Source organism: Kogia breviceps, chromosome 2 (assembly GCF_026419965.1).
Source record: "Kogia breviceps isolate mKogBre1 chromosome 2, mKogBre1 haplotype 1, whole genome shotgun sequence".
In the NCBI taxonomy this organism is placed as follows: Eukaryota; Metazoa; Chordata; class Mammalia; order Artiodactyla; family Physeteridae; genus Kogia; species Kogia breviceps.
Window position 1 is genome coordinate 51,662,328 of NC_081311.1, and position 10,307 is coordinate 51,672,634.

The 10,307-nt window shown below is 53.3% G+C and overlaps 1 protein-coding gene across 3 annotated transcripts; it reads right to left on the bottom strand.

Moving 5' to 3' along the window:
• Positions 1-480: 480 nt before the first annotated feature.
• Positions 481-10,101, bottom strand: RGR (retinal G protein coupled receptor). 3 transcript variants are annotated; one of them, XM_067027465.1, is made up of 7 exons: positions 10,023-10,101; positions 8,152-8,305; positions 6,377-6,513; positions 4,569-4,722; positions 3,034-3,151; positions 1,077-1,190; positions 481-612 (listed from the first exon to the last, which is right to left on the bottom strand). In XM_067027465.1, the coding sequence occupies exons 1-7, from the start codon at positions 10,099-10,101 to the stop codon at positions 481-483; spliced, it is 888 nt and encodes a 295-aa protein (XP_066883566.1). The 3 variants fall into 3 exon arrangements, with proteins under 3 accessions (XP_066883566.1, XP_058907849.1, XP_066883568.1); XM_059051866.2 differs by having other exon boundaries at positions 6,377-6,498; positions 8,149-8,305; XM_067027467.1 differs by lacking the exon at positions 1,077-1,190 and having other exon boundaries at positions 6,377-6,498; positions 8,149-8,305.
• Between the last annotated feature and the right edge of the window lie 206 nt (positions 10,102-10,307).

A 10,307-nucleotide genomic window follows, 5' to 3' on the forward strand; every position in this document is an offset into this window, starting at 1 on the left:
CTGGCAGCCTGGGTTGAGCTCCCACAAACAAACCTGGGGCTTTCACCCCTTTTTATGCAAGTTTCTGAGTCCTAACAGCTGTTCTAATGAGCAGCAGCTTCTACGTGCATGGTGAGTACACACTATCATGTTCAAGTCTCACGACAGACCTGAGGTGCATATTAACATCCCTATGTTAGGGGTCAGGAAGCTGAGTTCAGAGAGCATGACTTTCCCAAGGTCTCTCAGCCTCCGTGCGGACAGCTATGACCAACACTCAGGTCTGTCTGGCTCCAAAGTCCCGGCTCCTTCCACGCAGCTTGGTTTCTCTCTGAATCCCCTGTGTCGGGCCAGGCTCAACAGGGCCATCGGGGATGGTCGGTGAGTGTCTGGATCTTGGCTCCTGAGGCTGCTGGATGGGACTCCCGGGCAGCCTCCTGCGAGGGACTCAGTCCAGGGTGGCCAGGGTGGGCCTGGGTCTGAGCAGCGCCCTGGAGAGGCTCACTGCTCTCGGTCCCGCTCTCTTTTCTGCGGCGAGAGGCACTGCCAGATTCCCCTGTGCACCCTCTCACTGCCCAGAGCATAGTTGATGGCGTTGACCGTGGGCACAGCCTTGGCAATGAGAGCGGGCACCTGTTGTGACAGAAAAGTCCAGAAGAGAAGTTTCAGAGCCTCTGCTTCTCTCTCTGGTCCCAACTGGTGACTGCAGTCCCCCATGCTCACCCTGACATCCCCCCAGCCGCCAGGCATCTGTCCTTAGCTTGATTCTGCAACCTCTAAGCCTTCTCTGACTATGACATACATTGGTGGACGATGCATGGAATCACAGTCCTCTGGGCACCAATCTCAGCCCCTGGTCCCAGATTGTACGTGTCACCATCTGGCTGGCTGTCCCTGTCATCTCACATGAGGCCTAGGCCATGTCGAGCAGCGGCCCTGAGTGACGAGGGGACAAGCTAATACCCAGTGAGTTATGAGTGTTCAAAGGAAAAGAGAAGGAGAGAGCTTATCTTGGGGGCCATAAAGCCAGAAAGAGAGATGGGGTGAAACAGAGGCACAAAGATGGGGAGAGCTTTGGGTACTGGCGGTGTCTGTACCATTTGCAGCTTGGGGGAGATGGAGGTCACATCCGCAACGGCTGCGTATAGATACAGGAGAGCGTAGGGGCCCCAGCCGAGCAGCAGCGTCCTGGCTGGCAGAACGGTGTTCACCTGGGGAGACATGGGTAAAGGAGGGAGGCATCGACTTGCTCCAGGCGGTCGGCAGCCCCGTGAGGTCCAGGAACCAGGTCGGCACTCGGCAGGGCTGTGGGAAGATGCTGAGCCTGTGGAGGAACCTGGCACCAGATGAATCTCTCTTCTGTTTAAGATGCCTGACCCTAGGCCTCTCGTTCAAGCTTACTTGACCTCAGCTGCCTTGTCTATAAAGTGGCCTGATAACGCCTGACTTGCCTGGAGGCGGGGACTGGCGTGGATAATGAGCTTCCTTCCTGGTCTGTGTTCTGAGAAACCGGGGGGGGGGGGGGGGGGGGGGGGGGGCGGCTCTGTGAGTACGAATGTGTGCGAAAGGGTCACCAGGCTGAGCTGCCCTCACAACGCAGCCCCAGAACCAGCTGGCCATCAGTAGTAGCTGCAGCCAACTTGCAGGTCAACCAGTCCTGGGTTCAAAGGCGCCGCTTTCCTCCCTGTGAGATAGAATCAAGCAGCAGGCGATGTGGTACCACCTGTGGCCACAGGAGGGCGCATGACTTGCGCTCTAATTTCAGGGTGACTTGCTAAATTCCAGCTCCCCACATAACACCCAGAGGTTAAAATTCTGACGCTAAAAATCAGTGCCTATTTTCTTATTGAGCATGTCGCCTTTTAACAAAGAAGGTGACTTAAGCTCGCAGCCGTGGTCCCTGGGACAACGCGTGGCGACCTCTGCTGATGTTACTGAAACGGATGGTTTAAAGTCAACCCGGAAAAATCCGTGTGGCAGCCTTGTCTCCTGGCCGATTGAACCTCCAATAAAGTGTGGCGACTTTGAGCACCCAGGCAGGGTTAGGGGAGGGCAGAGCGCGGAGGACAACCGTGGAGGCGGTGATGAGCGGGAAAGCCACGGCACAGCCCTCGCCCTCCTTCTGTGGCCAGGGGAACCTGGGTCTACAGCTAAAATCGATTTGTACAGTGCTTTTCCAATTCACAGAAAAAAAAAAATGTGGCAGAGGAAGTTTCTCAACACAGAGAGTGTTTTTTTTATGCACTACGATTGCCCACTTGAGTGGTAGAGTCCCAGACCTGGGTTTAATCCAACTCTGCTATTACTAATTGCATGGCTTTTTAGTTGTTTAGCTAATAACCCCTTTCAGCCTCAAATTTCTAATCTGTGACATAGGGACAGTAAAACCTTCCTTCCTCGGGGAGTGGGTGCAAAAATGAAATGACATAATGCACATAAAGTAACATTAGTACCTGGATTTTTTGGTTTGCTATGTTTTTGTTTTTGAATTTTTGGTACTTCTTATGACTCATCTGCTAGAGACTGTTCAGTTGATAAAGTTAAAGAAAAATCGTGGCAAGAGAATATTAATGCAGAAATTGAGAAATGACCAGGAGGGCTTATTTTGAAGCATTGTTTTTCTTGGACAAATGTGCTTTCAGGTGTGGTTTTATGTTGTGGGTAACAGCCTGTGCCTGTGATTAAATGAAACATCTTGAAGCAATTTAAAAGTAGCATTTAAAATGCATGTAATTTCATGCCAACCCTCACACTCTTGGGAAGAAGCAAGTGTGACAGCAAGGATGGTGTCAGGTAGGGCACCCTGGCTCTCAGAGTTATGGGGTCTGTGTAAGTCTGAGCAGTTCTGATCCTTCCCCCTGGGTCTTGGTGATCCCCAGCAATGGGGAAGGTGTGTTTCTGCCCTAACACCCCATGCTCAATGTACGAAAGCTGGATTTCTTTCCTGATCGTTGAAAACACAGAGAACCCCTGATTGTTGTCACATCATTCATGTTCCCTGGTGTCCCTGAGAGGGCCAGAGAGATTTCTCCTGCCCTAGGTGTCGATCCTTACTGGAGGACGGCCAGTCTTCCCGAGTTTCTGCTCCATGAGCCGATACGATGTGACTGTGATGAAGAGAGGCAGGAGAAAGTTGAAAAAGGCCATGGTGAAGAGGAAGCTGGTGAAGTTTCTGCAGACAGAGGGGATGGAGGAGTCAGGATTGCCTCTCAGAGACGATCAGCTACCCTAGAAAGCCCACCAGACTTTGCTCTAGACAGGCAGGTGCAGGGAACTGCTCCCATTAGATGCGTTTTCAGAGTGTGGGCGCTCCCAGGTCCCAGCTGAACTCCCCTTGGAACCAGAGAGCTACTAGGTCCTCCTGGAACCTGCCTTTAAGAGCCAGTGAGCTGGAATGAGCGATGGTCCTCCTTTAACTTGCTGATGGGCGGTTCATGTGCTCAGCCCTGCTCTCTGGATGTGCCCCAAGCATAGAGAACGGGACACTTTAGTTTGGGAAACGTGTTTACCAAACGGAGATGTCAGTGGACCAGGAGGAAGGATCATCCAACGAGGGTTCCTGGCATAGGGATTTGGAAGGACCCTGTGGATGAGACTGGACATTGTATCACTGAAGAAATCATTGAAGGGACCAGAGAAGAGCCTGGGGTCCCAGGTAGTGGTCATGGGGAGGCAGGAGGGCTGCCCAGAAGCAGGTGGGAGTCACAGGGAGGTAGGTTGCCATTCCATGAAGGGGAGACCATGTCACCTGGGTGCTATCCACTAAGGAGGGGTGGGAAGGAGGGCTGCCAGAAGGACTGGACACCAGCTGGGGAAATACCTGCAGGGACTTCCCTGAAGGGCATTAGACAAGACCCAGCGTTCTCCAGTGGGTTTGACCAGGGAAGCGGGTCATCAATGCAGGTGCTTTATGAGTAAACATGAATAAACATGTAAAGCAGATGAATGCAAAGTGGCTCTAGTGGAAGCAAGAGGGGGGCTGAAGCCCATGTGGTCCCTCCCCAAGGCAGCCCCTAGAGGGAGCTCCGGACTCCCCAGAGCCAGGTAGACCTGGCAGCATACTAGACGTGGGCTCCACAATGGTAGGCTCCATCACGCATTTATTCTTGCCTCTCCAGGGCTTGGCCCAGGGCTTGGCTCACAGCAGATGCTCAGGGAATTCAGAGAACTGAACTCTATGCCAAGGAGGTCCCTTCCAATGCAAAGACCTTAACATTCTTTGACGCTATCGAACCAAGGATATGGCTCCCTGTAGAAGTTGGTAAGTCAGAGCTGGGACATCCGACTGTACTGAAGGTGGCAAAGGGGTCATGGGGCTCAGTGAATGTTATAACCAACACAGGCCAATAGCTCCCCGGATAGGACTCCTTCTGGGGCCCAACTCTGTACCCCAATTTGCATAACATTCCCATCACTTGGCCAGTCTTTGGAATGGGCTTTCCTTAGTGGGTATCATGACTAGGGAGTTGAGATTGTCTGGCAAATGCTGACATGTCCCCATTTGGATTTTCAGCCAACCCTGCAGTCCTACAGACTCAAAGCCAAGACTCCCATGGAAAGGAGCCTCGAAGCCGCTCCCCTCCCCTCACCTGTCCCCCCTGGAATAGTCCAGGGTGCAGCATGTCCCCAGCGGTTCGTAATCATAGTGTCCCCAGCCCAGGAGGGGCAGTGTTGCCCAGAAGGCAGAAGACAGCCACACAAAGAAAACCAGGGAGACGGCCGTGTTCCAATCCAGTCGGCTGCCTGCATGGGACACAGGAGGAGGATGGTTGAGAGGAGGAGACAGCTTCGCAGAGTGAAAAATAGTGGACTCTATGGTCATGCAGAATGTCCCTAACTGCTGGCTCTGATGCTTAATAGCGTAGTGTCTCAGGCAATTAAGAGTTTCTCTGAGCCTCAGTTTTCTCCTTCACAAAGTGGGAATGATACTCCCTGCTTCGGAAGATTGTTATGAAGTATAAAAGAGATAATTTTTATTATAACACACCGCCCTTCCCTCATCCCTGGTCCCTGTTTTCGTGCTGCTCCCCTGTGCCCTCCAGCATGGGAAGGGCTTTGATCCAGAGGCCCATGGGACATGGATTAACTGCTCTGTATTAAGGCCGAGAGCCTGTTGCCATCTGAGAACGTGTGCATTCATGTGTGCACATGTGAGAGTGCGTGTGTGTGTGCACACATGCATGATGGTCTGAGGGAGCTTTGGGGACAGGGCTGGGGTAGAAGTGGTGGGAGAGGAGCTCCAAGGTCAGATGGGGTAGGAAGGGCTCAGTTAGGAGTTAGGATAAGAACAAAGGCTTTTTTTGGGGGGGTGGGGGGGGCTGGACAGAGGCATGTGACTTTGTGGAGGGCAGGGGGCCATGTGTGTCTGTGGCCAGGGCAGATCTGTGATTCCAAAGGGGAAATGCTCAGGTCTTGAGGTCATGCTAGCTATGGACCCCAGAGTAGCCTCTGTGCCAGGCAAATCCACAGCTCCAGGATTCAGAGCCCAGGAGACAAAGGGAGAGACTCCCTCTGGAGGCATCCAGAACATGCCCAATCCCAGCCCTGCCCGTATAGCTGTGTGACTCGGAGCAAGCTACTCAACTTCTCTGAGCCTCTGCCTCCCAGTCTGCAAACTGGGGGTTTGCTGTGAGTGGTAACTGAGCCACGGTCCCCCAGATACATGTTTATGTATCTCTGTGGTGAGTGTTATTCTAAATGGTCTATGGGTGAACATGCTTTTTACTTTAGTGTGTATTAAAATGATAAGGACATTAAAGTTGTGATTTCACAGATATTTTTTAGAATGAGACTAAAGCAGTTATTTAGATTTTTAAAAATGGGTCACTTAAGAAAAAAAATAACAGAGCAGGTGGTACACTGATATGGATAATTATGAAGATGGAATTTGACAATACAGCTTGGAAAATCTAGAGCTAGTCTCATTTTCATGAAGCCTTCTTGTGACAGAGGCTCCATGGAAGTGTGGGGTGGGAAGGCACATGCCCAGTTTTACACACACACACACACACACACACACACACACATACACACACGCCACCTCTCTGCCTCCCAAAGGTGCCTGTCTTCAAGGGCATTTTGTGTATCCAGGATCTCATTTGATTTTCAAAATAAAACTGTGAGGTAGGTTATAAAAATCATCCTGCAGAGGAGACTAAGTTCAGAGAGGACCTCTGACTTGCCTGAGGCTGTAGTGAGGGCACAGGCAGCCTTCCCAGCATGTGCCTCAACACCTCTCCTGCACTCTCCCCCAACCTCCTTCCCTGAGTGCCCACACCCCACGCTCATGGGCACCTACACCCACCCTCACTTCCCTGAACTGGGAAACACTGAGCAGACCTCCCTGATCGCCCTCAGTAAGTGGATGTCCCTCCACTGTGGGAACCCGAAGACGTACGGGTGCAGTAGTGGTGATAGCGCCCCCAGGCGATGGCTGCGCTGCTGCAGATGCTGGCCAACGCTGTTGCAAAGCCCTGGAAGCCGTGAGCCTGGCAGCCTTCTGAGCCATAGGGCCAGCGCCTGTGGGAGAAACGGGGCACCAGTGACCCCTCCCCCCGTCCCTGTCTTCCTCCCTCACCTGCTCAGCAGCAGCTTGGAAGGCACTTTCGGCTCCTTAGAAAAGGGCTTTAGTATCTGTTTTTCCCATGGGGAAACTGGGGCCTTAGAGACCGGGCCGCTGGGGTGAAGGGGTGGAGCCTGACGCCAACTCTCCAGGCTCGGGGTCCTTCACGGCACCTCTGTTGGACCGAAGGGTCTCCCTGGTGATCAGATGCCTGCATCACAGGAAATGGAACAACCTGGTTGGGAGAAGAGCTTGTGCCTGAGGCTCAGAGGGGAAAAGATACTGAGCCAATGTCACACAGCAGATGAAGATAAAGACAGAGGGTAGATCCCAGGCCTCCCAACTCCCAGCCTCGTGGGCCAAGCAAGGTGGAAGCTTCAGTTGCGCCCCCCCCCCCCCCCAGCCCTGGGAAGGGGTAGGAGAAGAACAAGGCAAGGAATCCTCACTGATTCAGACCCTACAGACTGGTCAGCCCTGAGTGTTCATAGGAAGGCGGGGGTGGGGGTGGGGCAGCTCTAGCGTTCACAGGAATGTTCCGTCTGCTTAAGAAAACAATCCGGTAAACACCTTCTGAGGCCACTTTGGAAGACCCCGGTTTGCACATAAGGTCTTAGACACTTGTCAAAATCCTGTTTGCTTTCACAAACACTTATTTAAGGCTTCCTAGGTGCCACGCATTGTTTTATGTTACTTACAAATAATAGGTCAATACTTCCAGCAACCATATGGGTTAGGTAATAATAGGCAATTTACAGAAGAAGCCGAGTGAAAGAAATAATGAAGTCAGGATTCCAACGTAGGCAGCCTGGTTGCAGAGCCCATGCTCTTGTAGGGCCTTAACTATACTCACACCCCTACTTCCCTATCGATACCCACGAACTTTTGTTGGGCTTTCCGGCTGGCGGATATAAATAAGATGCTGGAATGTCCCCCTGGGCAGAAACCGTTCCGAGACAAAGGCCTGGGAAACAGGACATGTCTGAGACATGCCCTAACCGCGAGCAAACAAGTATGGCGGGGGGTAAGAACGCTTAAGCCAATGAGTTTAAAGGTCGCCCATGTGACTCAACCCCCCACCACAAAACCACGAAAATGTAAAGTAGGCATCCGACAGCTAACCAATCAAGGAACTAGAGCCAAGTGCCCACTCCGGTCCGAAACAAACAAACCAATCAGAAAAACCCTCGATATATCCACACTCTGCATAATGAAAACTGAAACCTATAAAATGTATGTGATTCCGCCTTTAGGGGGCGTGAGGACCAAGGAACCCTGGTGCACCGGCTCCTAATAAACCTCTTGCGTGTTGCAACGACTCTCGACTCTTGGCGGTTCTTGGGCGAGCTGGGACCCCTCGGAGACCGTTCAGGTCTAACACTCTTAGTCCCCGCGGTCAGCCAGCTCTGATGGTCAGGTCCGAGCAACTCCTGCGTTCCAGAAATCGGCTGGGGTTCTACAGGGATAGTCTGGAATTCGGATTTAACCTGGTTCAGTCTGCCCACCCTCTCCCCTATAGTCTTCTACGGGTAGGCAGAATGTCTCTGGCTTGCTGCCCAGTGCCCAGAGGTCAGGCCCCGGAGTCCAGGGACTTGGGAGGGGGCAGGTACCGGAGGAGGCTGGAGGTGGCTGCCATGAGGGCATTCAGGCTAATCCCACTGTCAGACAGCGCCAAGCTCAGCACCAGCAGGTGGCTGGGAGTCCGCAGTTCCGGGTTCTTGCAGAAACAGAGGATGGTCAGGCTATTGAGGCTGAGGCCGGAGAGAGCTGAAAGGAAGGGGAGAACTGGCACCGGGGCTGCAGAGGCCCTCCTGGGCTCAGAATGAGGGGCCGTGGGGTGGATGGGGCCTCAGCAGCCTCCCCCGAAACCCTCAGCATCCATCTCAGTGCAGCTCACCCAGCCCCTACACAGTGGGCTGGCCCCCAGGTACCGAAAGCCACGAGATGTACACCCTGCCCTCTACCCACGCACAGTCTGATGGGAAGACAGACAAGGAAGAAGTCCGATAAAGTGCAGCACGGTGTGTGCCAGAACTATCACAGTCGTGGACAGCCACTGAGCCCTTATCCCGTGCCCGGCAGGGTGTTGAGCACTTTATGTGGACCCTCCCAGTCAGTCTTCACCTAGAAACTGTCCTCCCCACCTACAGCAGAGAGGCCGAGGCTCAGAGATGCTGGCCAGCTTGCCCGAAGTATGCAGCTAGTAAGTGGCGGAGCTGGGACTGGAAATCAGGTTTTTCAAATTCCAGAATGCCTTCTCCAAGGGCTCTGGAAACAACATCAGGGAGAGCGTTGGATAAGGGGTGGCAGTGTAGAACTGGGAACTTCCCAGGACACCAGGCAGTGAGGTGAGCTGGAAGGGAGTGGTCTCCAGTGGTAGACAGACCTGACCTTGAATTTCGGTTTTATCACTCATTTGCTGCCCCTTATGCTCCCTGAACCTGGGCTTCTCCCGTCTAAAGAGGAATGGGAAAGGATCCTGCCTTCAAACCGTGAGCGTTCGCTAGGAGGACAGGGTGTGGAGGAGCATTCTAAAAAGAGGAAACAGCACGTGCAAAAACATAAACTTGTAAACTTTCAAGGCATGTTTGAGGACCTAGAGGGATACTAGATTGTAGGGTCCCCAGTGGAGAGGAAAAGGGGCTTCAGCCACCAGACGATCACATCCGGGGTCTCTGGGACCAGCCTAGTGGCTGCGGCTCCCTCTCCACTATCAGTTCTTGTTGTGTGAGAAAATGTGTTGATTATTTCTCTGGATCTGCTTTGAACAAGGGCTGCATCCCCCATCAACCTAGTCTTGGGCTGGTCCAACTCCAGGGTCTACCGGCCCAGCTCTGGCCTCAGTGAGCATCTTAGGGACTCTGGATTGAAGCTGGCACCTCATGGACCCAGGTCACCCCTGGAGCAGAAGACCTTAGGGCCAAGGGAATGGAGATGGTGCAAGTAATGTGGGGCTGGAGAGGAAGGGAATGAATGAACTGAAAACCCTGGGTGTCTCTCTAGGCTAGCACTTTATGCCCTGATCCCATCTAACCTTTACCACTACCCACTTGGCACGTCAGGGCACCAAGGGTCAGAGAGCTCAAGTGTCTTGGTTTCAGTGACACAGACAGCAAGTGGCAGAGCTGTCTGCCTCCAGAGCCTACCAGGGGCCTGATCTTATATGAGATTCTTAGCAGGACTTCCAGGGAATGGATTCAACTTTCTCTTGGCTGCAGAGACATGAAAAGCCCTGGTTCTTGGTCATGCCCTGGGCAGATGTCCCCTTCTCAAAGTTCCTCCCTCCCTGACCCTTGACCAGCTTCTCTCTCTTGGCTTCCCAGCCTGCGTGCTGCATCCTGCAGGTGCAGCCATCAGAAGACCCCATGAGTCCGGGCACAGAGGAGTAGGGTTTGGGGACCTCTCCTTGCCAGCTTTGCAGCTGCGGCCTGGGTTCTGGGACCCCGCTGAGTTCCTGCTCCACCCCGGCTCCTGCCTGGCTCACCTTCCACCAGCAGCACCGTTCCCACTGCCAGGACCTCCAGCTCCCCGAAGCCAGTGGGCAGGGTCCAGGACTCTGCCATTCTCTCTGCCTTTCTCCCAGCTGACCCAGCTCTTCTCTGGCTCCCCCAACCCAGGCCCCTCTGTTATAAAGGGTCATTCCACGTGCTGGCACATGCAGGTTATTATGCTAGACATTGAGCTCCTTTTTGCTGCCTTCCCTGGCCCCTCCAAATCGTCATCTTGGCTGGGACAGAAGGAACCCATTCACCAGTTAGACAGTGCCGCC

What these genes read in the sequence shown, in the direction of transcription:
- RGR (XM_067027465.1), bottom strand. Translation starts at nt 10,101, where the DNA reads ATGGCAGAGTCCTGGACCCTGCCCACTGGCTTCGGGGAGCTGGAGGTC. An exon ending in AACGGTGCTGCTGGTGGAAG is followed by an intron (nt 8,306 to 10,022) that starts GTGAGCCAGGCA and finishes CCTTCCTTTCAG; the next exon opens with CTCTCTCCGGCCTCAGCCTC. An exon ending in GCAGCCACCTCCAGCCTCCT is followed by an intron (nt 6,514 to 8,151) that starts CCGGTACCTGCC and finishes GTCACTGGTGCC; the next exon opens with CCGTTTCTCCCACAGGCGCT.